General features: G+C 57.4%; 1 protein-coding gene across 2 annotated transcripts in view; it reads right to left on the bottom strand.

The window, feature by feature from the left end:
• The window catches only part of PHACTR3 (phosphatase and actin regulator 3), a 221,463-nt gene extending 195,458 nt beyond the window's left edge, over nucleotides 1–26,005 (bottom strand). The window contains exon 1 of one of the 2 annotated variants that reach the window (XM_045070476.1): nucleotides 25,868–26,005. In XM_045070476.1, the coding sequence (XP_044926411.1) occupies nucleotides 25,868–25,976 (109 nt within the window). In that variant the 5' untranslated portion in view covers nucleotides 25,977–26,005. Of the gene's footprint in view, nucleotides 1–4,332; nucleotides 4,903–25,867 lie in introns of those variants that run through there. The other variant, XM_004759959.3, reaches the window with a different exon arrangement.
• Between the last annotated feature and the right edge of the window lie 1,413 nt (nucleotides 26,006–27,418).

The following is a 27,418-nucleotide window of genomic DNA, read 5'->3' as shown; positions in this document are numbered from 1 at the left end:
GACAGCAGAGGGGACAGCAGAGGTGTGGGGCTCAGGACTCAGGAAGGGCAGGGCAGGGCTCCCCCCCACACGGAAGCTGTCAGCAGAGACACTGAGGCCGTGGCTGAGTTGTAAACTCACGGGTTCCCCACGTGAGCTCACCTGAGCCGTTTTACCCCCACGGGACACCTGGCGATGCCTGTAGACATTTTTGGGCATCATAATGAGGGGCGGAGGAGCCACCGTCGTCTAGTGGAGAGGCCGGGAATGCCGCTAACCATTTCCATACAGCGCGGAGGAGAGCCCTACTGCAGAAAGCGACCCGGCACAGATGTCCACAGGGCCAAGCCTGAGGAAGCCCACCCACAGAGGTCCCCCACCTGGCTGGTCCTCCAGAACAGAGCCTTTACAAAGGGAGATGACCAGGGTCCACAGAAGTGGTTTGTTTTTTTGGGTTTTTTTTAAGATTTATTTATTTATTTATTTGACAGACAGAGATCACAAGTAGACAGAGAGGCAGGCAGAGAGAGAGGAGGAAGCAGGCTCCCTGCTGAGCAGAGAGCCCGATGCGGGGCTCGATCCCAGGACGCTGGGACCACGACCTGAGCCTAAGGCAGAGGCTCTAACCCACCGAGCCACCCAGGCGCCCCCCCTACAGAAGTGTTTTAAAAGGCATTCCCAGCTAACTCTGAGCCCAGTCTCTGGTCCTGCACTGGGGAACCGGGGAGGCACCCGGAGGGGCAGGGCATAGAGAAAGACCCGCAGGGACCCCAAGTGTCATTCTGGGAAGAGGGGAGGAGCCGGGTAAACAGGGAGCCCCGAAGCAAAGGCAGCAGGGTCCAGGGGGAAGACAGCATCAGAAAGAGGGACAAGGGACGGGCAAGTCTGAGGGCAGAGCCAAAGTCCCCATGAGCAGGCACTCCTGGGAGGCGTGCTGCATTCCCTTGCTGAAAGCTCAGTTTGGGGAGAAGGCCTGCCCATGCCTGTGGGTAGAGAGCAGAGACTTACAGAAAGGAGCCTGGCAAAGACCAGAATCATTATAGCAGCGATGATGCGGAGCGAGCGGAAGGAAAGGCCCTCGGGGAGCACCCTCCATCCCTACCACGCAGGCCCTGGCCACAGACGTGGCCATGGAGAGATTTAATGCACGAATAAGGCTGCTCAAGCTCACCAGCAATCAAGGAGCCACAAATTAACACAATGAGCCACGAGTTGTCACTCTTTGTGCAGGGGGAAAAGGAGATTGATGATCTCAGCTGTTGGCAAGCCATCAGAAAAAGGGCGCTCTCAGAGAGCCTGGAAAGAATGTCAGTTGGTACATTTTCCAGGGTGCGCTATCATAAAAAGAAAACGTGGGTCCCCTGCGATCCAGACATCCCACAAGATGAGACACACCTTACAGGAAATGTACACAGGAGCCCAAGGAGGCTTTGCCCGGGGAGCCCCAGCCAGGGGGATTGTGATGGGTAAAAACTGGAAACAACACAAATACATAAACTGAAAAATATATTCTCTGGCCTGCTGTGCAGGTATTAAAGAGAGGGAGACGGAAATATACTATGTGACAAGACCTCCAAGACCCAGTATGGAGTAGGAACAAGTTGAAGAACCCTACACACAGTGTTTTCTCAAAGCTGTTCTTCTAAGAACATGTAGCTATAAATGAATAGGAAAGTTCCAGAGGATCTCCTCTAAACTCGTCATAATGGTAACCTCTGAAGAGAGAGAGGGAGAGTCTACCCTTCTGAGAACGTTCTGAGTCCTCACTAAGAGAATCCTGATGCATGAAAAATGTATTGGGGGGGGGGAGGGGCACCTGAGTGGCTCAGGAGGTTAAGCGTCTAACTCTCGATCTCAGCTCAGGTCTTGATCTCCGGGTCCTGAGTTCAAGCCCCACAGTGAGCTCCCTGCTGGGCATGGAGACTACTGAAAAAAAAAAAAAAAAAAGCCTTGGGGTCAAGGGTAAATGCAACCTTGGGCTGTTTTATAAAAATCTAGAATTCAGAGGAAAGAAGGCAACTCTTCTCCTTGACTTTGTACTGGGTTATTCCACAGCTGCCACACCAGCTTCACCTCCCAGGAGTAGATGTTTAGAGCAGCAGGAGGACAAACGACGAGGTCCTGAAGGGAGGGCAAGATGAGGGCTGCGACTTTGCAGCCCTAGTGAAAAAAAAGACGCAGATCCATATGATAACTGCCCTGAAATAACAGGCTTCCTGCAAACCCCAGTAACACACACCGTGAGATGATCCCGCCAGGACGGACGGGCTGCAGCCTCCAATGAACCATCTGAAGAATTTTTAAACAGGTCTGCCCCCAAAAAACAGGCACCACCTCATAAAGAAGTGAGCCTCCCGTCAAAAGAGGTATGCAAGCCTGCCAAGCCAACCAGGCAAGGCAGTTATAGAAGATGCTCCCCTAGTCCACCCTTCCTGCTTTAAGCTCCCGGGCTGCTTCCAACTTGAGGATTCTGACCCTCTTTCTGCCAGAACTCCTCTGCTTAACACAATCCATAAATACTTAATTGATATCTGTAGCAAGGCTCTACCACTCACAGAATTTTACACGCTCTAGACTTTTCACCTCAGACAGCTGCTCCCAGGGTCCCATTTTGACCCTCTGAGCCGGAGACTAACTCGGGCGTGTGCCCTCCTAGGGCATCATGTTATCACCCAAGCCCTTCCAGCTCTCCCTGGTGGACTGGCACCAGCCACCTGCCGAGCCCTCTGTTCCCACCCACGGAGGCATCAACTCACAGACAGCCAAAAAGCTAAATCCTCCATAATTTCCGTTTCAAGTTTGCTTCCTTTTACTGCCAGGGAGACAAAAGGAGCTCGGAAGGATTCTCTCGTGACGAACCACTCAACTTCCATAATTGGAACAATCATGGATGTGCATCTCCAACACAGAGAAAACCAATCCATCATGGAGTGCTGAAGGCTTAATCCCCGATTCTAATAAAAGGATTAATTAAACCCTTAAGGGTCACCTTATGGCCGGCTCCCTTGAAACTCCCAGGAAATTAACTTGCCCTCCCAGATGTGCAAAAGCCAGGGATTTCCTCGGCTGGTACCTTAGTTTGACCAAATGACACAGTGTCACTAGTCCTAACAAAGAAATCTTACAAGCCTTGCATGGGTTTATTGTTTAAAATTTCAAATTGGGCCCTGGTGCCCACAGAGCTGCCTTTAATAGGTCCCTCTTTGTAGTTAGAGAGTAAAGCTCCTGTGTGTTCCAGGGAGGTGAGGGAGTCTCCCCACAAAGCCTGCGTTCACCCCAGCCCCGGGGGGGGGGGGGGGGGGGGGGGGGTTCTAGATGTCCATGCCCACCATTTACCGTGAGCAGGTCCCCATCTGGGGCCGGTGCATCTGGAGAGAATAAATCTTCTAAGGAAGGTAGGGGCAACTTATTGTCAAAACATCATCCCTGAGAAAATTGTGCCTCTCAAAGAGTGGAAATCAAGTCCAGTGGCTTGATACCAAAACACCAGCTTTGATTCTTTTTTTGAACCCTACATTTCAGAAGCTCAGACTTCTCTCTGTGAAGTGAAAATTGCCTTCTGGTGGAGAAAGGTTTTAATGATCACTTTGCTTCCTGCGTCTCCATGGTGACAGGCCCCGCGCAGCCCACCCCCCTCCTGCTTTATTAGGCCTTTCTTCCTCTCTGGAAAGTAATCAATCAAGCCCTATAGACGCCTTTGTAACCGGATTTATCACCTAAACAATCGACGCTGCCGCGGGGGCGGGGGAGCGGACAAAGTCCGTGTAATTTAATGAAACGGGCTCGGCCCTGGCGCACGCCCTGCATCTCCCTGCCGGCGGCTCCGCCGGGCACACCTGTCCCGGGAGGCGGGCGGGCGCGCCCAGGTGCGCCAGGCCCCGCCGGAGCTGGGCGTCCAGCCGGAGCCCCCGTGCGCGGCGGCCCCGGGAGCGCTGCCCTGCCCGGGCGGGGACGCCCAAGCCGGGGCCGCCGGGGCTGGGGCCCCGGGGAGGGACGCAGAGCTCGGAGGCAGCCCGGGCGGAGGCGGCCACAGGTCTGACTCTCTTCCCCCAGCTGGTCAGCGCCCAAGGCAGGACAGCCCCTCGCAGCGGAACGGCGGAGCCCGCAAGCCCGCAAGGAGGGCCGATGCGGAGCGCCCCCGCTCTGCCCGCGAACTCGGTTCTTTCCCGGACAAAGGGCTCCGCGGCGCCCCGGCCGCGTTCCTGGGGACGCGAACTGCGGAGGCCGGGCGCCCGGGTCCTGGCGCGGCTCCCCGATTGCGGAGCGCGGCGCGGAGCAGCGCCGGGGACGAGCCCAGCGCCACCTGCCCCCGGCCTGCCCACCTGCCCGGCCGCCCTCGCCCGGCCCCGTTACCTGGGTTCTCGCCGGCGTCGGCGGAGGAGGCGGCCGAGGAGTCGGTGAGAACGCTGGGGTCACTCTGCGAGCGGCCCCGCGACACGAGGCAGCCGCTCCCGTCCTCGGACGCGGCCATGGGCCTGGCCAGAGCGGGGGCAAGTTGCTGGAATCAGAGCATCCGAGGCGGCCAAGGTCACAGGCGAGGGGGCTGGAGGGGGCGTTTTTTTAAAAAGGAAAATCAAAAAGGACCGGGAGAGGGAAGGAGCCGGGGGACAGCGCCAGGCTGGCTTCAGGGCGGTGAGACAATGGCCTCGCGGCTGCAGCCCCGCGCATCCCGGCGCGCGGCCTCGCTCTGCTATTTATTCGTGTTTATTCCCATTCTTCAGTTTATATTCCAGGAAAAAAAAAAAAAAAAAGTTGAACCAGGAAATAAAAACTTTTCTTGTCAGTGTTTATTGCGTGCTTGGGGCAGGGGGTGATGTCCAGGAATTTCTGGGGGCGCTCCCTCCCCCCACCCCACCCCCCACCCCCCCGGAAAAAAAAGGGAAGAAGGAAAATCTTTGCTCTTGCAATTGCTTTAATCTGAAAGCTGTTCTTGGAGCATCTGTTGGAAAACATTAGGATTCTCCCATCATGCCGCGCGAGAGGAGCATGACGTCACGAGAGAGGGAGTGAGAGCCAGCGTGGTGATGGGGAGGGGTCTCCAATACCTGGGCTGCCTGCCGCCTGCCCAAGGGAGGTGTGTGTGTGGGGGGGCATCCTGAGTTATGAACTGCCTACCCCCTGCCCAGCAGAGCTCTAGAAACAAGAAAGCTCCCGGTCCCACCTTCTCCCCTCCCCAGGGGGAGGGGAGGAGACCCTGAGGGTGCCTCCCTTGGAGGCAGGGCCTAATCTCCCCAGAGGCTTCAGGCAGCTAGCTGGTCTCCCCGCCCTCCCTCTCTCCGGGATATGGAGGCGAGTGGGTCCAGTGCTGCCCAGACTCCACCCTGGGCGGGGGGGGGGGGGTGCCCTCCAGAGCTTTATCCCTGCAACCTTAATCCCTTCTCCACTGCCCCCCCCCTTCCTCCAAGCCCTCAGCACCCTGCCTGGGGGGAGACGGGCAGGATGGGCCCCTCGTGCCTTCCAGGGAGGCTTCCCCAGACACCTAGATGGAAGTGGTGGGCCAGGCAGTGAAGGTGACACCCCCAGGGCTGCCACTTACAGAGGTACCTCCAAAGTGCTAATGAGCAAGTCTCACCATTCCAGATAGCGGCGTGGGGGGCAGGGGGCACACGGAGCTCCAGAGTCTCCAGCTAAGACCTGGGGGACGGGAAGGGTAATGAAAAGAGGAAATCCCAGTAAAGGCGCAGGTAAGGTTGGAGCGTGGCATGGAGCCAGGCCTCGGAAGGTGCCCAGAGGAGGGAGCATTTCACCAGATGCCCAGATGGCTGGGCCCCAGGGGCCCTGGGGGAGGCTGCTCCCCCCTAAGACTTGCCGTGTGCGGGGCCGGAGTACAGACGCTCCCACGCGCTGATGCCCTCTCAGCCCCTCACACAACTGCAGGGGGAAGGCCCGCTCAGAGGGGGAAACTGAGATCAGAGGAGGAGCTGGCCAGGGGTCCCACAGCTGGCGAGAGCAGCGCAGGGACTGGGACCTTCTGGGGGCTCTTCTTCCAGATGTGGGCAGCCCCTAAAGCTGGGTGTAGGGGTGTGTAGGGGTGTGTAGGGGGAGCACGTGGCACTGTTGGATGACCCCCAATGGAGGGCCAAGGACAGAACCAAGAAGGGGGGAAGTGCTGCGGATGCTCGCCCACGCACGGCGTTGGGCCGTCGGCTGCAGTCACCTCCAGTCACCCCTCATCCATCGGTTCATTCATTCCAATAACCCCCAGGAGTCTAGCGCACTGCGTGCCCCATCAGGCACCACAGATCCAACAGTGAACAAACACAGAAACAGCCCCCACAATGGGTCTTCCAGGACGAGAGGCGAGGGCAGAGCTCAGAATGGTCACCAAACAACCACCGGGTGTCCCCCAAAACAGTTACAGTTGACAACACCATGGAGAAGAGGAAACCTGGAGGACACTTTCCTGGATTCTTTTTATGCACATAGAGATGTGCCCGACGGTGGTGAGTCCAGCTCCGGGCTGAGCACTGCACTTGGGATGTCGTTTCTTCCTCCCGGTGCCTGAGGAAGAGCCCCCACCTCAGACGTGAGGTCACGTCAGAGCCGTGAGAGGCCTGTCCGGGCCTCCGGCCTGGGGTCTCTCCAGCCCCCAGCCTGGGAGCTCTTCAGGCAGCCCCCCGAAAGCCAAGCTGAGTCTTGGCCCCACAGGTGGGCTTTCGAGCCCCCTACCCAGCCCATCCTCAACACCTCCCCCACGGAGATGAGAAAGCCAGCAGCAGGCACAGAGATGGACTGGCCGGTGGGGGTGGGGGTGGCAGCCCAGGGGCGCGTCCCAGAGAAAAAAAGGCACCGGGGCGGGGGGGGGGGCGCCTTCAGCTGTCTGCCCAACGCCCACCACCTCCCACTGTTCCGATTTCCCTACTCGGAACCCACACTGCTTAAGATTTTCCTTTAAATCAGGGGCGCCTGGGTGGCTCAGATGGTTAAGCCTCTGCCTTTGGCTCAGGTCATGATCTCCGGGTCCTGGGATCCAGCCCTGCTTCAGGCCCCCTGCTCAGTGGGGAAGCTGCTTCTCCCCTTCTCTCTCTGGCTCTGCCTCTTCACGTGCTTGTGTTCTCTCTCTCTCTCTCTCTCTCTCAAATAAATAAATAAAATCTTCAAAAAAAAAAAAAGAGATCTTTTTTTAAATCAATTCTTAGTACTTACATGCACTTTAAAGGAAACCATTGTCCCAGCAACAGAGAAGGGGCCTCCCTGTCACCTACGGGAAGGACTACGGTGCTGACTGGGTCCTGCCGGCCAGATCCCCTGTGGGCTCCAGCTTCGCTGGAAAGGAAGCCGAGCAAGGGTAGAGAGGCGTTCAGACACTCGGGCCCCGAACAGACATGTTCTCAATGTGGCCAGAAGGACAAAGCACAGAAAGAATTTTTTTATGAGAGCCAACGTTCCTAAATGCCTGTCCGGGCACCAGCTAAAATAATGTCTAGTCTCTTTAGTTGGTCTCGCTGCAGTGCCATTCACCACCACCCCCAAACTGTAGGGGCAGGACTCAAAAGCCCATGATGGGACACCTGGGTGGCTCAGTCGGTTAAGTGTCTGCCTTCAGCTCAGGTCACGATCCCAGGGTCCTGGGTTCAAGTCCCGCATCAGGCTCCCTGCTCAGCAGAGCGCCTGCTTCTCCCTCTCCCTCTGCCTTTTCCCCTGCTTGCGCTCACTCTCTAATAAATAAATAAAATCTTTAATAACAAAAAAAATAATTAAAAAAAATAAAAGCACATGAAAGAAGACTTGGCATTCGCTCCAGGAGCGGAGAGACAGAAGACAAGAGTGACAACCAAGATTTAGTTTCTTAAAAAATATGCTTTAGCAAAATATTGTGATTTGTCAGAGCTGAGTAGACATACAGCTTGTCGTCGTAGTTTTCTCTGGCTTTGAAATGTTCCATGTTAAAAATAGCTTTAAATTTAAAAAAAAAAAAAAAGTGACCACTGCTACACCGGTCAGCAGCAACTAGTCTGCGGGGTAGGAGCCTTCAGGAGAGACTTGACCTTCCAAGTCATTCTGCCCCAGAGCAGGAGGGGCCGGAAGCCTGGGAGGATCTGGCCCACGGGCGGCAGAAGGCAGCTGTCCACAGGAGGTGTCCCAGCCTCCAGGACCCTCAAGGGGTCTCAGTGAACGTTACCAACAGTCCCACCTCAACCAGACTCCTGTAAGTGCCTGGCTAAAAACCCTACAGGCACCAGCTAGACCATAGAGCACCTCAACAAGCCCAATGTCCATCCTCTGATACGTGAATAACACCACGTGACTTGTCCAGCCCCAGAACATGATTCAGCCACAGAATGATGAGAATAGGGGCCCCGGCTCTAGTATGAATGGACCCTGAAGTGTTATTCCAAGTGGTAGAAGCCAGGCACAAGGGAGTACGTGTTGCATGATTTCCTCCACGTGACACGCCTCCAGAGACGAGCCGAGGAGTGCGTGCCTCGGGCCAGAATTTGGGGGAACGTACAAGCCCTGCTAATGAGTTCGGGGCTTCCTTTGGGGTGACAGAAATGTTCCGAGTGTTCTAAAATTAGACAATGGTGGGGACTTCGCAACTATAAATAAATTTAAAAACATTGAATGTTATACTTTGAACAGGTGAGCTTTATGGCATATACATTATTTCAATAAAGTTGTTTTAAACACACACATGCACAGCGTACACAAAGGTCCTTAGGCTGGGCTTAGGATCTGAAGGATGACTGGGTTTGCTTCTCACCTTTGCAGAGTGTAACCATACTTAAAACCTCTGCTGTCCCTGCCTGGGGCTTCAGATCAGGCTAAAGTCCTCTCTGGGGCCACCCTTCTGGTCTTTGATCAGAAAACCCAAAGCTATTTCTTGACTCCGGCTGCCATGATACCCCAGCACAGTGGCCTCAAAGAACTAGGAAGAGCCAAAGTCAGTAAAATCTGTCCCTTCAACAAACACTAAGGATGAAGGCAAAAGGAAGATCTTCCTCTGCCTGGGGCAGTCAGGGGGGGCATCATGGGGGAGGTGACGCTGGGCCTGGCAGAGAAGTACAGGAAGTGTAGGAAGTGTCCACTGTCCTGAGGAAGCAGGGGAGAGGCTTACAAGGACCCCAGTCCCACCCACACACATCTCCAGAGTTGGTTTTATTCTCATACAATGTGCAGGTTAACATCTGTTTTGTGCCAAAACACGAGATTTTCCAGGAATGTCACCATGAACAAAATGTGATTGGTCCTTGGCTTCGTGGAGTTCGTGACCTTGAGAAGACAGGGTTAAGGACTGAGCCCTAGGTCGGCGCCCTGAGGTCAGGGAGCGCAGAGCCGGGCTTGCCTGGGGAGGAAGGAGCCTGGGCCGAGGAACCGATGCTCTTCTTGAAGCTGACGTCTCCGTGGGGATTAACCCCACAATTAAGCCAGAGAGGAAGCGGGGCCAGCGTGGGGCTTGAAGTCCCAAAACAGAGGCAGAGTGAGGGGCGGAGGCACGAGCCAGGCTGGAGAGAGGGGCAGGAGGCGGCCCACACCGTGCCTTGTGCGGCTCCTTAGGAGTCTGGAGTTCGCTCCAAGGAAGGTGAAAAGCAGCGGATGGCAGACGTGAGTCTCCAGAAGATCCCTCTGGCTGTGGATGGAGAAGGGACCTCGGGTAGGGGGAGAGGGGTGAGGGGGCCGGCAATCCCCCAGGCGGGCACAGGGGAGCCGAGTGTGGGTTCAGTGTGCTGCAGAGGTGGTGCCAGCAACTTGGCGAGGGGGCGGCTGTGAAGGGACAGGACAGAGCAGGGAGCCACAGGTGACTCCGGATGGCTGACTTCGATGATTAATGGGGCTGGGGTGCAGGGGCGTCCAGGTGCGTCCTGATGATACGATACTGACGACGAGGTGGGCACAATGCTACTCCCGGGGTGGGGAGGGTCACGGAAGGGGCAGGGGGGGGCAGACAGACCAGAAGCCCCTTTTGGACCAACATCATTAGACACAACATTTTGAGCCTACGGCCCTAGGTCCACGCCCACTTGGCTCAAGACTCCTGGGTTCCACCTGTTGGTTGGCTGGGGACGGAAAGTGTGAAAGGACACGCTCTGGGTCCCCCAGATGCTCCAGTCCCAGACGCAGCCCCAGGGATGCCTCTCTGGGCCTCTAATTCCTTATCACAGAACGAGCATGGTCCCTCCTGCCCGGCCATCCCATGGTGGTCATTCCAGGGGTCCGGTGGCAAGCGCTGACCCCACCCTGCGGGGCCTCTCCCCGGAACCTCCTCCCAAGGCTTCGGCCCCATTGCCCAGCCACCAAATGCACGTGAAAGGCACCCAGAGGGCTCAGCAGTGGGACAGGGAGGCACAACCGGCCACCTACCCGAGGCTACGGTCAGCGCCCTCCAGGGGTTATGCCAGCGCCCGCTGACTGCTTCCCGGCCCCTCATGCTCCCAGGAGCCCCAGAATCTGGGCTGCTGGGGTCTCAGCACCCAGAAGACCTCAGGGTCTTTGTCAAGTCTGCTCACCCGAGAACGTGCCTGCCATTGCGCAGGCACCCGGGAAAGAGATGCGCTGGCTGAGCCGGTGCATGGGGCACGCGGCGGGACGGAGATCCCCACTCCGGGACACGGGGCTCCGCCTCCCCGCGGCCGTGGCCGCAGGGACAGAATCTTCCTTCTCCCACTGGCTTATCTCCATCAGCGCGTGATGCCCTCTGGGTCCTCGCATGTCATTGCAAACGGCAAGATTTCACTCCTCCGTCGAATTTAAGAAACAAAACAAATGAACGACCAAGAGAGAGCGAGAAACCAAGAGAGAGACTCTGACCTCTAGAGAACACAGTGATGTTCCCAGAGGGGAGGCGGGGTGGGAGGGCGGAGCAGGGAGCAGAACGGTGAAAACCTCACACACCCCACACGGCTGTGGCGCCGGGCACTGCCCACAGTGGGATCCAAATGAAAAAATTAAAAGAAACAGAATTAAACCAGCAAACTCGATCTCTTACACATCACGGCTCAAGCCGCCGTGTCTGTCCAAGCTCTTAAAGAACCAGCGGAAGAGGGACAAGGGGCCAACCCCAGGGTGGGGACTGGAGGCCAAGGGACCAGCGAGGGACCAGCCAGTCGCATCGCGCTGAGCCTGGCCTTGAGGAGGGGAGGCGCGCCCTCTGCTGGCCACTGGAGAAATGGCGCCCGATGCATCACGCAGGGGCCCTCCAGGACCTGGCTTGGGGACTCAACCTTGCCCTTGGATTCTTCCACACTTTGGCCACATTCTTGACGGGGTCTGCCCCTGCAGCCGCACCCACAAGGCTGGCCAGGGTGGTACTTCATACAATGCCAGATAGGGATCTTCTTAAAACATACGCAACCCTTTTAAAACAAAACCCTCCGTGTCACCCACCGTGCTCGCCGTACTGAAAGGCACCGGCAGCCAGAGCCGGCCTGGGAGACCCATGCCTTCCCAGTGATGCCTCCAGCCCCCCTCAGGGTACTGTCCCCTCGGACCATCTAGCGAAACCCTTCCGAGCTGGAGCGGAAGACCCGGGCTTGAGACAGGGTTCAGAGACTTCCTCTGGGTGGCCTCGGGCTTGTCCCCACTGCCCCTGGGCCAGGTGCGTGAGGGAGGGAAGGGACAGCCTCACTCTCCGGGTTTGGGCGATCCGCAGAGCGCCCGGCACGCCAGACACCTCCCTATGTGCTCGCTGCTCCCAGTACAACGTCTCCTCTGGGGCAAGACTTCTGATACTGTCTCACGTGCCCCATGCACTTGCACCTGGGGCAAGAAGCACAAGCAGGGGAGAGATCGAGCCCTCCTCTAGGAAAGACGGAGAACAGCGCAGCGGGCTCTGGCTAACGCAGGTCAGCACAAATCTGTGAAACTCGGGGGGGGGGTTCTCCATGCACCGTACATCCTATGTCTTTTCCCCGCTGCGTGTGCATGTTTGGGGGGGGGAACCCTGTCTCCCACTGATGAACAGAGAGGGGCCTGCTTCCGAGGCCTCCGGAAAACACTGCCGCAGACCAGAGGGCCACTTACAGAAAAGGCATTTGCCGTGATTGTTGCCAAGAGCTGGGCTCCAACTCCCTGTCTCGGAGGCTCCCGTGGGGTTCGCGGGGGCAGCACCACAGCTAGGAAGGGACGCCTGCTCCTGCAGACGGAGGCTCCGGCGGCCTCCCGCCCGGTCTCGTGTGTGGGGAGCGAACCTCCTGGGTTTTCAGCTACTTAACCTGTAAACCTGAGAATGTGCCAGGCATCGTTCTAAGCACTTTGTAATTACTAATGTGGCTACTGCCGAAAGTCACCAAATACGGTTAGGTCCTAGCACATTCCCATGTTGCAAGTGTGATGCAAAGCGCTTAGTACTTGCCTGTTTGGCAAACGCAGAACTTGAACCCAGGTCCTCAGCTCCCGAGCTCAGGCTGTAACCACGTCAAGCACAGCCTCCATGGCACAGGCAGGAACCTCCCACTTTTTGAGTCCTGCAAAGACCACCAACTTGGACGACGACGACAGAAGATTTGACAACTGGGGCGCCTGGCTGGCTCAGCGGGTTAAAGCCTCTGCCTTCGGCTCAGGTCATGATCTCAGGGTCCTGGGATCGAGTCCCGCATTGGGCTCTCTGCTCCGAGGGGAGCCTGCCTCCCGCCCCCGACCCCATCTACCTGCCTCTCTGCCTACTTGTGATCTCTGTTTGTCAAATAAATAAATAAAATATTTAAAAAAAAAAAAAAGAAGAAGAAGAAGAAGATGATGATGATTTAACACTGCGTTTCTGCAATCCTATGACTTACCAGGAGCCTGGCACGTGTGACTCACCATCCCAGAGGCTGGCGCCACGGTCCTCCTTTTCCAAACCAGGAAGGTGAGCCCCCGAGAGGCTGTGTGACTTAACAAAGGTCCCAGAGCTCCAAAGCGACAGGGACAGGACAGGACAGGACTCTCAGCCTCTTTCCACTGTGCCAGCTCATCCCTGAAGCCTCCTGTGCTGCCCACGACCCTCACTCACCATGACCCCAGCCACCCTGAAGCCATTAGCTCGGGCAAACACACTCAGAGCCGACTCCACTCCCGGCCCCGTTGGGTTTGCCGTCGGAACAGCTGATTGGGGAGCAAGAGGCCCCCTTGTCCTCTGCCAGGACAAAACGTACCCTGTCCCCTCCAGCCAGCATGGACATCTCCTGTCATCGACTCTGCAGGGACCCCTGTACACAGAAGTCACGACCAAGGCAGATAAAGAGAAAACAACCGAGTATCTCTCAAAGCCTAATGGCTGACCTTGGATACATACAAACTAAGGGATGTGATATAGTGGCTTTTTTTTTTTTTTTTTCCCAATGAAATGAATCCATCTATCATGACTTCCAGGGCAAGTGGTTACCTTGTATAACGCAATGATGCCAAATGCAAGAGTCACACCACAGGTGCTTGGACGTGGGGTTCTGGGCTGCCCTGTCCCCCGGCTGTCCACGTGGCTGCCTCCAGGAGCGGCTGCTCACCCGAACTCCCCACCAGAGGTGATTTCATTCGTGCTCAGAAAAGGAGATCGTGCAACATGTGCGTGATGATAACGTAAAAGATAAACGGAGGGAACACCTGCACCCCTGCTTGCCGCCTGAACTGTTAGGTCATTTCACTCTTTGCTTTTTAAGAAAAGGTAATTCATGTTTAAGGAATGGCCTTTCGTCACCCAAACACTTAATCCTTCCTCCAACAAAACATGCACATTCTAATACGTTCACCAGATTAATATTCTGGAGAGCCGTGTTTCTCTTCCCGTGGGAGATGGCAGAGCTGGGCTTATTGACTTAACCACAGAACGGATTGATCTGGCCAGCTCCCTCCTGCAGAAACGGCAGACCAAGCGCTTTGCACTGTAACAGTTCAAACACAGCACTGAGCCCGATCTATAAATTACAGAAAATCCATAACGCCAGGTTTATAGGTAGTACTTTAAAAATACATCGTAAGTCCCGTGGCTGGAGTGATAATCCCAGGAATCCACTTGTACAAACCCATAAATAATGCCGATAACGTCTGCACTTTCGTAGAAGCCGTGATCTCCTTCAGAGCCTGGCACGCATTAAAACCAACGCGAGCTCTAGAGCTGGTGGGCCGACCGGGACGTCGGGTGCAGGGGAACAGTCATTCGGGCAATCAGATTCCGGCATCCCCGCCAGTACCATGGATGTCTGCAGCCTTTGGGGGGGCAGCACTGATTTCTGTGTTTAGCAGGGGGCATTTCAGTGAGCCCCCGGGGTACAGATTATTCCTGGTGTCTCATGCTGCAGTCTGGGGGGTTTCAGACCCTTTCGGTTCTTTTCCAGGCTACTCAGGGGGACCCACGTGCCTACTCAAGCCATGGCATAGAAGGGAGCCTCAGAGTTTTGGGGCAGTGGGCCTGGGAGTCTGTCAGCAGGAAAGAACAAAGGTACAAGAATCTCGAGTGGAGTTGGCTCTGCCTCCCAGTAGAACCCACAGTACACAGTGAAGATGAGACGCTGGTCCTTCGTTTAGATCCAGGCAGGGGCCCAGAGACCACACAGATCCACCAGGCTTGGTCTGACAGAAGCACCCTTGAGATCACAAGGCCCTGTGTTGGGTCTGTTGACTGATGTGCTTCTGCAGCGATTGATGTCGCCTGCTCCTAGTATGTGCCAGGTGTTGTGTGGGGGAGGGGGGCGGGGACGGCGCTCCTGACAATAGCAGGTGCAAAGGCCCCGAGGTTGGGCAGTATGAGCAGCTGAGAAAGGGCAGGGTGGCAGGCAGTGGGTGGGCATAGAGACCCCAGAACTCAAAGGGCCTTACGATCCATGGAGTAAAGCATGGATTTTCTTCTGAGGGGAACAAAAAACCCAGCAGGGTCTCCAGATAGGACAGAGACAGGATTTACCTTCTCTCGGGAGGTTATGGGGCCACGGGGTGGAAGGTCAAGTGGAGGGAGGCAAGAAGGGGCCAGGAGACAAGGGACGCACGGGGACCGCACATCCAGCGTGGGGGATGGGGCTCGGGGCAGTGGCCAGAGCGAGATACGCTGCGTTCCGCCAATGCCTTATTCCAAGGTATCTTTTAGCTACTATTGTAATTAAAAAAAAAAAACAAAAACAAAACCCTAACCCTATGCACCATCACTATTAAAATACAGATAATTAACAACGAATTTATGCACTCTCTAAGTTAGAAGGTTTTTTTGTTTCAGTGTTAGGATTCCTTAAAGCAGGACTCAGCTGCCCAGCCCCACACACCCGTGCAGCTGGGACAAGGCGGTCCCATGTACTGGGGTCCCCTCACTCACCCCATCCATACTGAGCCGCTCCCTGTGGGCCTGACCGTGGGCTAATGCACTTCCCCACAGTGCGGACGGCAGAGCGCCAATCCCCCGGGATCCTGACCCCCAGTGACCCAATCAAACACTCCTCTAGGCACTGCTGCGAAGGCTTTTGTGGACAGATCGGGGCTACAGTCAGCAGCCCGGAAGACGGGGAGATCACCCCAGGTGACCGGGACAGCCCGGGGCCGTCGCAGGAGCCCCACTGCGCAGAGGAAGGCAGGAGAGGAAGAGAGACGGGGCGGAGGGGAGGGAAGAAGTACTTGAAGCGGAGAGAAGAGCTCGGCCCCCCACCGGCCTCGAGGACCCACACGCTGAGGAACACGGCAGCCTCCGGAGGCTGAGTGGTCCCTGCCAACAGCCAGCAGGAAAACGGGGAGCTGGATCCTACAGCCGGGAGCTGACCTCTGCCTGGTGCGTGAGCGGGAAGCGGACTCTGCCCCCGAGGGTCCAGGAAGGAGCGCGGACCAGCAGACACGGGACTTCCCCCTGCGGGACCCAGGGAGGGGCTCAGCCAAGCCCACTGGACTCACACCCACGGAAGACGGTGAAAGTAAACGGGTCCTCCTGTAGGCTGCTCAGGGCCATGTGTTTCAGCAGCCGCAGGAAACAAGCACACACATCCTCTCTCTCATCCTCCGGACTGGCTGAGGACACTGGCTCTGGGGTCGCCGTCTGCTGACAAGGACAGCCCGGCTCAGAGCGGGGAGGTCAGGCCCGCGAGGTCATGCGGGGAGGCAGGGCTGCAGCTGGAATGAGCCATTCACCTGACTCCAAGGGCCCTTCCCCCAGCTCTGCTCAACTCTCACCCCTCCACCCTGCCTAGAGGGTCTGCAGAAGACAGAGGCAGTCACATCCAAGGTCAGCTCAAGGCTTGAACCAAGGGAAGAGGCTGCAGAGCAGGACAGGTGTGGTGGACTCCCCTCTCCCCGCCCCGGCATCCCCCCTGCAGGGCACACAGTGTCCCCTTGTGGAGCAGGACCCTTTCCTGTCACCAGCTTCCTCGTTTCCAAAGCAGGCATCTCCAAGGTGCCGCCAGAACTGGGTCATGCATTAAGGGCTGCCAGGTTAGGTCCTAAGAACTAGTACTGCCTCCCAGAGCACAAGGGAGAGAACATAAATTTTGAGAGTCAGGACAGCAAACGGCTGGGAATCAAGGGTCGGCCAGAGGAGACTGTCCAGGTTAAAAGTTCTGTCCGCCAGCTGTGCGGCCTTGGGCAAGAGACCCGATCTCTGAGACTTGTTTCTCCTCATCTGTCAAATGGGGTCGTAGCTCCTCCCCACACGCCCGGACGGAGGAGCAGACGGAGCACAGCCCTCAGTCTGGAGTCGGCTCGGCCGCCGTGATGACCCCCGTCCCAAGGGGTGACTTCACGGTGGTTTCTCCCAGGTCCCCGCACTGCGGTGACCCCCAGGCAACCCAACGCAAATGAGAAGCATCAAGTACTTGGCACTGGGACCCATGGCCATAGTTCTCCGCGTTGGAGACCACTTTCATCCACAAAGAGGAGAGGTGTTTCTTTTTATCATCCCCATGCTTCCCCCGGAGGTAAAAATCTGCCATGAGTTTGTGTGGATTGCGGAAAGAAAGCACAGACGACAAAGCCACTAAAACACAAATAGAAATGAAAATTTGCCGCAAGCCTCTGCAGTCCGGCGTCCGCGTCCTCAGAGCGAGTGTGAATTGCACGAGTCGGAGGATTCGCAGCCATCGGATAAGGACCGGTGCCCCCAGCGCTCTGACCCTCGCAAGGGGGCAGATATGGCCCTTATCTCATGTTAGCAACCGCACTGAGTGCGGCCGATGTTCAGTTCCTGCTCTTTGGGGAAGCGGCAGGGAGCTCCCATCAGTATCTGTAGGACGCACTCCGCCGGCAGCGGGACGCCCGTCCACCTGCCAAGAGACCATGCTTGCGGCGGGAGGAATGGGGTAGGGTGGACAGGGGGCCGGGGGGGGGACAGGCAGGGACATCTGATTAGGGCTTAGGTAATGGTGTCTGCCAGGGGTCTCTTAGGGAACTCGTACACAGAACATCGGTCTGTATGGAGAATAGGGCCCCATAGCCTACATGGACCCAGTCACGATTTGTTGGAGAAATGGTACGTAGATCCTGCAATACAGTCTAAAAATACCATGTGCGTTCCGCAGAACGTGGGAGCCCCTCAGAGATGCCTACGAAGAGGCCGGCGGCCTGCCCCCAGCCCCGTGAAGGTAGGTGCTACCGAGTCTAGGATGGCTTTCTCCATGGGGCCAGGAGAGAGGAGGTGTCCCGCCACAGACGGCCACTCGTGCTCCGTAGGGCCACAGAATTTGTAGTGCACCTACTGTGTGCTACGCAGGCCGGGCACCGAGCTGTGGGCTAGACACGTCACTGCTGCGAGAGCTGGACATCTGGCAGGGAAGACGGGTCACTAACGGGGGAGCAAACACGTGACTCCTGGGCGAGGGCCCAGGTTTAGGGAGTCACCGGGGGGACTCCTGGGACTCAGCTAGGGTCAAATGCCCAGCCCCGAGTTATTACCGTGAAAGGACACTGAGCGCAACCAGCAAAGGGAAAAGGTGTGCAGGGTGAAGCCCCGGGAAAACCAGGCATGAGCTTCCAGAAGCCTCTCCCAGCGGAGGCCTGCTGACGGCACTCAGGTCCTCCAGCAACAAGTTCTGATGACACCTGTGAACGCCAGTTTCCCAGGGAAGCCCCTCAGAGACCAGCACCACAGCTGGCAACCCGGGGGCTGGTTCTGAAGAAATGCTCTGCCTGGCACAACCAGGAGGCCAGAGCCCCAGAGGGAAAGCAGGCTCCCGGCGTAGAGCCCACGGTCTGCACACAGCGGAGGAGCAGCGAGGCGCCCTGATCCGTCAGAGAACGGCGGGACCCGTCCCAAAGCCCAGCGGCGCAGGTGCCGGCGGAAGGCCAGCCTTGCAAGCAGGCCTTTCTAAGGAAAGCAGACGGGCTGGCTCCGTTAACCCTTTTTCACACGATCACACACCGTGGTGAGGGCTGCACGGGAATTCAGAAGAGAGTGTGCTAGGCTCGGTGCAGCGAGGCGGGGGTCTTTCAGACAGTGTGGTAGATGCTAATTTCCAACTACAGCCCCAGCATCCTCCACCTCCCACGTCCTCACCATGTGACCTTGGACCGCCCCCACCGAGGGGCGGGTGCCAGCCCTCACCCCTGCGTCTGGGTGACGTCCGGGGCCGGATCATCAAAGATAACAGAAGTTGAGCCTGTTTCTCTTAGGAGGCTCCGTCTTGGGACCTCCGGGCCCCTGTGCCGCCCATGTAGGAAGGATCTGAAACCCACAGTCCGGCTGGGCTCCCAGCAGCACCCATATGGTGCAGGTCTGGAATGAACCGTGTCCCTCAAAATTCATACACTTATGCCCTTGAATCTATCTGGAGACAGGGACTTAAAGACATAATTAAGACAAAATGAGGCCATTAGCGGGAGTCCTGCTCCAGTCTGACTATATGCTTAGAAGCAGCGTAAATGTGGACATGGAGAGACGACACACCAGGGGCGACACACAGAGAGGACAAAGGCCACATGAGGAGGCGGCTGTCTACAAGCCAAAGAGAGAGGCCTCCAGAGAAACCAGCTCTGCCCACACCTCGATCTTGGACATCGGCCTCCAGAACGGTGAGAAATCAAACTTTGGTTGTTTAAGGCCCCACGTCTGTGGTGTTGTGTTATGGGGACTCCAGCAAACTAACATACCAGCCGTACGACTCAGGGTCCCCAGAGAAACAGAAGTGACAGGAGATAAGTTGACGCAGACAGCCAGACTGATTACAGGCACTGGCCCACATGCATCACGGAGGCTAAGAAGTCCCACAGTCTGGCGCCCACCCTCTGGAGACCCGGGGACACCTGCGGCAGAGGTCCAGCCCACACCTGAAGACCGAGAGCCAACGTCCAAGGGCAGGAGAAGACGGGCGTCCCAATTCTGAGGACCGGGGATTGCTGGATTCCACTCGGAGCAAGGCCTTATGAAGACACATATATTCACCCACACCCAGTGACAGGTGGAACCCGTCACCTTCCCAGAAACATGCCAATCACACAAAATCAACCCCTTCCAGGTAACCCAGGCCACTAGCCTACAGAGGGCGCCACACCCGCATCACGCCCCTGCACCCCTCTCCACCCCCATTCTCCCTGCCCCAGGACTGCAGAGTCCGCAGAGTCCGCAGTGTGGTGCTCAGTCCGGCAGGAGCCTGCGGGGCCCCAGTGGTACCATCCCGGCCAGGCCACCAGGCTGGCTCGGAGAAGACCCATGCGAGGGACGTGCGTGGTTCCTGTTAACTGTCCTTAGAGCTGCATTTCTTAAAACTGAATTTTGGTACAAATCCCAAAGGCAGCAGTTGCCTCAATGAAGCTCAAACAACGGAGGAGTTGGGGGTACCCAGTGCCCTGGGTCGACCACGAGGAAGTCCTGAGAGCGCTTGTCTGGGCGGCACGTGGGGAGGGTCTCCTCCCGGGGGGCCCCGCCGTGGCAAGCAACTGAGGCAGTGAGGAGGCTCACCTCGACTTTTCTGAGCAGCGGGCCCCAGGAGCTGCCGCGTCACAGTCAAAGGAAGGAAGGAAGGATTGAAAGCACACTCACACGGGGATCGTGTCAGTAAGCCGCACACGTCACAGAGTCAGAAAACAAACTCTTGCCCAAAACTGGCTTCCATTTGTGGTTCAGAAGACGGGGTCTGCTTTGTGATCCCGGGCAAAGGAAACCACCCGAAGCCCCCACCGCCCTCCAGACCATCTCTCCTCCCTGGGCTGGCCCGGGGGGGGGGGACATTTCCCCCAGAATCCGCAGCTCCCCAGACTGAGCATTTTGACTCTGGGATTCCCTACTAAAAATCTGGATTCTACCACATTCTTTTCATGAAAATGAACTACAGCAGAGTAGAAACAGAAATGTAAAAAAATACCTGATTGGCCATTGATAGGAAACGTGACATATATGTTTATGACCCATCATCCTGGATTGCCCCGGGGACTGAGGACTTACAGGGACAAGGACTGACGGTGCTAAAACCAGGACCGTCCCAGGCAAACTCAGTGTCCGCTCTAAACTCGGAGCAGAAAAAGATTTCTTAAGAAACAAAAAGCAAAGACATCAAGGAGCAGCTTGATAGGTTTTGCTACATCAAGACTAAAACCTCGGGGATGTACTGAGGGGTCGGGGGCGGCGGCGGCAGGTACCAGCTCCGGGCCGCAGATCCGAAAGCAGCTAAGAGAGTAGATCTTAAAAGTTCTCGTCGCCAAGAAAACACTTGCCGCTACGCGTAGTGATGGACGTTCACTAGACTCACTGCTGGGATCTTGCAATGTACACGCTTTGGAATCGCTAGGCGGTACACCCGACCCTAATACAATGTTACGTGTCCATTATATCTGAAGAAGAAACCAACCTAAGAACTTCTCCTCCACCAAAGACACTATAGACAAAGCTAAAAGACAAGCCACAGAGACAGCACAAGTACCTTCAGCAAGTAGAGGGTTAGACTTGAGAACACAAAAATAGTTCCTACAAACTATCTAGAAGAGGACGAGCAACCCCACAAAAATACTGGCAACTGAGCGGCAACCCACAAAACTTAACCAAATGCACATTCACACACCTGCACACACATGCACAGACACACACACACACACACACACACAACCGTCCAGGAGCACGTGGATGGCTCAGTGGGTTGAGCATCTACCTTCAGCTCAGGTCATGACCTCAGGGTCCTGGGATCGAGTCCCGCATCAGGCTCCCTACTCAGCGGGGAGTCTGCTTCTCCCTCTGCCTCTGCCCTGGCGTGTGCTCTCTTGCTCACTCTCTCTCTCTCAAATAAATAAATAAAATCTTAGACAAACAGACAAAAAAAACCTCCAAAACAATCTACGGAATGGAAATTAAATCAAGGAAGTGACACTTGTTTTTGTAGAATTGAGGAAATGGGAGACTCTGAACAACTCAAGACAGCTGGAAGGCAGGCACTTCAGACACAGCCGTTGGAAGCAACGTTGTCTCTTCGGGAAACCATGCAGTTGAACCAAACATAATTTAAAATGTATGCATCTTCTACCCCAGAAATTCCGCTTCTGACAACGCGCCGTACAGAGGGGCACTTGCCAGGTGTCCCACAGATGCACACGGGACGCTCGCTGCAGCCCCGTCTGGGACGCGAAGACCCGAGAGCGACCTCCACGGCCGGCCGCAGCAGAAAAGCCAAAACGGCAGTGGAATACTCAAACACAGTTGGAAGGAATCTATTAACCCAGATTCATCTCCCAGACACGTTGGTGCGCAAAAACAATACGGTTCGGAACAAGATGTGCTGCCTTCAGATGCTATTTCTTGAAAACACTTACAGGAAACCATCCCGTAGAGCTTCTGAGCCCCGCACACGCGTCCAGACAGTCTGCCAGGAACCCCGGGAGACAGTAATAGAGGGGTCACCTCTGGGGAGCACGGGAGAAGCACAAGGAGCAGTGCTCACCTCATTCGTAACGTTTGCACTTCTCACTCGGACGAGGCAGTCCTGACACGCTGAAGTAATTAATAGTTTTCCCCAAAGAAGCCTGTTGCCTGCATCGAGCACACTACATACGCTTCAGCCAACAAATACTGACAAGCGCTGACCAGAGGCCAGACCCGCTCTAAAGCCTGAGGGTCACTCAGTGCCCGTGGAACAAAAGCAGGGTGATCGACGGTATCATTTGGCCATGCTCCTCGGCAGCCGGCGCTCCTAAGGTAACAGGATGGCCGATACCTGCGGACAAGGGACAAGCAGAGAGAATGCCAGGGCAGGGGACAGGAGAGGAGGGAAGTCTTAAGCTGGATCTCCCCGTGGCAGGCCCTCGGCTGCCTGATGATACTTGTCCCCAGAGAGAAGGCTGAGGTCCGCAGGGCAGGTCTGGACCCATGGTGGCTTCCGCCAGTCGGGTAAGCCCACGCCTGGTGTCCCCGCACTGCTGGGGGTGGGGGCAGCCGGAGACAGGCTGCTTGGTGTTTGCAGTGTTCATCGCCCACTCTCCCTCTTCTGCAGACACCCCCGATCTCTTCTGGGGCCTCAGGCCTGGCGACTGAGGGACGGGCGTCCACACCTGGCCTCTACCCCCCAGCCCCCCACCTCTCCCAGGCCACAGTGACAGGTGCAAGGGCAGGTGATGCGGCCCAGCCCGAGTCCTGCACAGACAATGGGACACTAGCTGGAGCCCCTGAGCCACGGGGCTCTGGACTTCCAGCCTCTTGACCTGGCAAGCACTCCTTTTGCTCCTGAGGTCTAGTCCCCTGCTAGCCTAAAAGCCAGCTGTGCACAGCTGACTGTCATTCCGATTTCAACAGAATTGGGCAACTGTGATCCTTCCCACATCTTCAGGGTCACTGCCTCCGGGAAGCCTGGCCCGGCCCTAACTCTGAGCCCTGAGCTGAGTCAGGGAAACAAGGCATTACATTTCCAGCTGCCTTGTGCGGCCCCTAAAGCCGCAACGTTTATGAGCATCAGCAGAGGCGTTTCATGATACCATCCAGCACTCCTTCCCCTTCAAACAAACAAACAAACATACAACCCCATTTGGTACAGAAATACCCCAATACGAGTCAGAGCTTCCAGATCAGATCCCGAAGTCTGGAAGAATGAGTGGCTCATTTGTTCCTAAATCAGAGCAGCGGCTCTGACCACAGAGCCCTCAGCCCTCTAAGGTGGGGACGTGGGATCAGCCCAGGGCAGACCCCCGGAGGCAGCCGCGCCCAAATCAGGGGGCCTGAGCTTCCAGCGGCCGCTGGACAACCCTCGGCGCCTCGTTTCCCAGGGTCTGGCCATCAGGACACACAGCTGGGGGCACACCGCCAGCTCTGCCCCGGCTCCCGGGACCCTTGCTCCAAACCGAGATATGGTATTTGGGCCGTCCTATCTGATTCCACACCGAAACCCAAAAACTCTGCCCCACTCTGCCTCAGGCCCCCTCCACCTCCTGGGTGACATCCTTTGGGTGAAGGCTCCGCCCGGATGAATCTCAGCCTGGAGGCTCCAGACTCAAATATGCCACTGCCCACACCACACGTCCTCCGGGATGTCCCACCGGCCTCTTCGCGCTAGAACGGCCTCCTCCTGCTGACCTTCTTCCCCACCAGCCTCTCTCCTTCGATGGCCATACACGGACCCACCGCCCCAGACATGGAGCCTGTGAGCTCTCCTGCATTGCAGGCCCCCAAGGCTGTCCACTTTGCCCACCTCTGTCCCCTGGGCAGCAGCATCTCCCCTCCCCACCGAGAGCCAGGACCGCCAGATGAGCTGCTCCCAGATATAGCAGGTCAGCCGATCCCTCTGCTTAAACACTGCCCGTGGCCTCAGACCTGTGCCGTCTGTGCCGTGAAAGCCCCGTGGCTCATCAGGGAGTCCCGGGTCTACCTGCTCGGCTTGCCAAGTGTAGCTCCCTCATCTCCCCCTGCACACAGGTCCGCGGCCTCAGTGACCCCCTGCTCCCTGTTTCCACCGAGCTCATTCCCATCTCGGGGCTGCTGCTGCGGCTTTCCCTCCGGCTAGACACGCTCGCACTCCTACCATACGTGGCTCCTGCTTCTCCCCCATTATCATACCTGCAGCCAAATCGCCCTCTTCCAGGAACCTTCCCTGGCCACCCCCACCCCCGCAACTGCCCCCATCCTCAATCAACCACTTCTTCCTCTGCCCGGGGATTATCCTATTTGTTTTCTTTGCTTCCACCACTATGATGGGTCTCCCTCCTACTAGAATAAAAGCTCCCTGAGGGCAGGAAGCTGACCTTGCCCTCAGGCCCAGCATCTAGGTCAGCTCCTGACCCATTTTCAGGGACGAATAAACACCTGCTGACCACCCCCCCCAAACCTGCGCCATTGGCTTTCTCCCTGGGAAAAGTGGGTTAGCAGAGGCTGAGCCCTGCCAGCCTTCAAGGCCTACACAGAAGCCACAGAACTATTTTAAAAATGCCCAACAATTGAAATGAACGTGTGCGGCCAGAGTTGCGTAACGTCCACGGGGCAGCCCATACACCTGGGAGGGCTCTCCATGCACCGCCGAGTGGTGGGAAGTCAGGACTCGGATTGTCCCTTCTCAAGGTCCAACCCCAAATGCACTGGCTGTAAACTCAGTACCCAACGGTGGGGGCGGGGGTGGGGGGGCTTTCCGGGAGGAGGCCAGCTCTGTGTGCACCTCCTGTGTGCAGGCAGGGGGCAACGGGGTGAGGGAACTTCTTTCCCCATTCGAGGGTGCGCACCCTGGGGTCAGGGAGCATCCCACTCTTGGTCAGCACTCTACCCCCAGAGCTCGGCACAAGGTCTAGGATTAGCGGGTCCTCGGTGCTCCGGAGGGATGGAGTCACAGCAGAAGGGCCGTTCATCCTCTATGCTGGGATTCCAGATGCTCCCTTAACCACAGGTTGGTCCCCCAAAGCTTCAGCCACGGGCTTCTCATACCCAGGGCACCACAGAGGGCCTGGTAAAGCTGGCTCTTGTGGGCTACCTGCTGATCCCCAAACCCCAGCATCAACCCCAGCATCACTGCCTCCTAGACCCCCTGACTCCGGGTGTCTCAGTTCCCCAACCTCGGCAGGGCTGGCATTGCGTACTAGATCATTCTCCTCTTTTCTTCCCTGGAGGGAAGGGGGGAGGCGGTCCTGGGCATCACAGGTGTTCTGAGGCACGCCTGGCTTCTCCCCACTAGATGCTACTAGTAAGTAGGGGAGATGTCGCAATCAAAATTGGGGGGCACAGAATCCCCCCACCTGAGAGCCACCAATAAGATGCTACTGAGGTTTCCAAGCCAGTTTCCAGACTGGCTTGATCCCAGAACCACTGGCACTGATTAAAAATATCGATTCCAGGTGAATCTGAGGGGCAGGCTGAGGGTGGTACCTCCTCCCCCCCAGGGGAAGCTGCTTGTAATAGGGATTCTCACCAGGAGGCCAGTCTGCAAACAGTGGTCCAAGTTTCCTCTGGCCCAACAGCATTCAGCCTTCTGGGCACCAAATGCACCAGTGGCCACTGGGGACCCTAAGCCCCCTCCCACTCCCAGCGCCTCTTCCCTGGGCAGGTGGCGCTCTCAACCTTTTTCAGTTTCCTCAGCCCCTCTCCTGAGATCCTGTCCCTTTAACTTCAGCTGAACCCTCTCCAGGACCAGGTGTCTGCCTGCAGGGGCCCTGGCCTCTCCTGCCTGACACAGGTGGTGGCCCGCTGTCCTCCTGGGGGGCAGGGGGACAATGGAACACGTGCGAAACTCTTACTGGGTTGGGGGCGCTGCCCACGTGATCCCACCTACTGCCCCAAGGCGCAAACACTGGACCGCCCCCATTTTACAGATGCCGCACGAAGGCAAGTGCTCTGCGCACAGCACACGCAGCTAGCAGAGGTGGGTCTCCAGCCGCGACGGCCCCAAGACCCCAAGGCCAGCGTCGGACCACTGCGCGCACCGCCCTCCTTTGGGGCAGAGTCGCCCGCCTTGGCTGCAGGACAGCCCGAGCCGGGAGGCGCCCACCTCTGTGCGGGGGGGTGGGGGGGCGCCGCGGGTGTCCTGGCCACCCCGCAGCGGCCGAGGGCAGGGCGCGGGCTCCCGGCGTGCTCGCTCCCCGGCCCCGAGCCCCCCGGCCCCTCCCCTCGGCGCGCGCTTACCTTGCGCGGGGCCTCGGGCGGCGGCGGCGACGTCCCGGGTCCCGAAGACGCGCAGCAGCGAGCGCACCGGCGCCGGCCAGCGGGCGCGACCCCCGCCCCGGCCGCGCATCGCGCCGGAGGGCCGCTCCGGGCCGCGTCCGCCGGGGGCCGCGGAGCGCCGCGCAGAGCCCGGGGGTGCGGAAGGCTGGGCGGGGGGTGCGGGCGGGGGCGGGGCTGCGGGGCCGGGCGCGGGCGGGGCACCACGCTGGCCCGCCCCTCGGCCGGGCGGGGGCGCCCAGGGGCGCCGCCTTGACCTTGATCTCCCCCGACCCGTCGGGCGCCCCAGCCGGGGTTGCGGGACCTCAGGGCCTGGGGCGCCCTGCCAGCGTTAACCGGAGCGCGGCCAGGAGGGGCAGCCGCAGTTCACAGCGTGGGGAGGCTGCCCAGGGAGAGCCGCTGCGGGACCCTCAGCGCCAGCGTCCGGGGCTGCGAAATGGACCCGGGGATGGGGAAACGAGAGGCGGGTGACTCTGGACTGTCACTCTCCAGGGTGGGAGACGCCTTGGCCGCCTTTAATTTACCTGCTAACGACGGAGAAGCCATTGTGGTGCTAATACACCGTGGCGTACGTTGTCGATCTTTGTGAAAAATAAAACTAAAACCATAACTATTTTTAATGCGTATTGTACGTGGGACACCCTCGTAGCCACCAACTGGCTCAAGGATTAGAACTGTGCCAACATTCCCCCGCCCCGTCCCGCTGAGAGCTCCCACCAGTCACCACCGCTCCCCCCAGCGAGGCTTCAAAGGGCTCCACCCGCCTCTGCTGACTTTGGGGGTTTTGCCTTGGAGGCAGAATCCCTGCCTGGCCTGGGCTCAGGACCCTCAGCATCATCAGGGTCATCTGGAGAGGTCCCTGTCACCAGCAGAGTGACTGGCTCAGTGTACCAGGCAAAGGTCCTCAGAGCCCCAGCGGGACAATAACCCCCCCATCCCCACCACCCAGCATCTTCCAGGTACAGCTCCGCCCAGGAAACCCCGGGTTCAAACCCTAGCAACTCCGCAACCAGGTGCAATCACGGTGTCCATTTCACAGATGCAGAAGGGCAGGCCGCATAGAGGAACGAATTGTCCCTGGCCACAGGGCTGCGGAGTGCAGCACTGGTCATGGATGCTACTGGACATCCTACCCACCTGCTTCTAGCATTTCCTGTCCTTATCACTCCTCATCTTTAGAACTTTGTAACAATGTAACAACTAGTAGCTAACACTACGTGCCATGCCTATACTCCTATAACCTTTAGGACAACTTCTTGAAGAAAGCAGAATTATCATCTCCACTGTATAGATGAGAACTTCATCCCCCGCTGCCTCCTATTTTCTCCTCCTTCAGCTCCTGTAGGGAGGTACTAGGATCACCTTGCTTTTTAGAGAAAGGGACTAAGCTTCAGAAAGAAGTAACGTGTCCTAGGAAGTTAGGATGGGAAAGAGGATTCAGACCCTAGTCGATGTCTCAGTGCCTTAGTTCTCTGCCCAGCCCACTGGGCATGTTCTGGTGAACTCCTACTCATC

The sequence above is a fragment of the Mustela putorius genome, unplaced genomic scaffold (genome assembly GCF_011764305.1).
Source record: "Mustela putorius furo isolate JIRA1106 unplaced genomic scaffold, ASM1176430v1.1 tig00003972_pilon_pilon_pilon, whole genome shotgun sequence".
NCBI classification, from domain to species: Eukaryota; Metazoa; Chordata; class Mammalia; order Carnivora; family Mustelidae; genus Mustela; species Mustela putorius.
The sequence above is the reverse complement of the archived record's forward strand: the minus strand, read 5'-3'. Positions and strand labels throughout refer to the sequence as shown.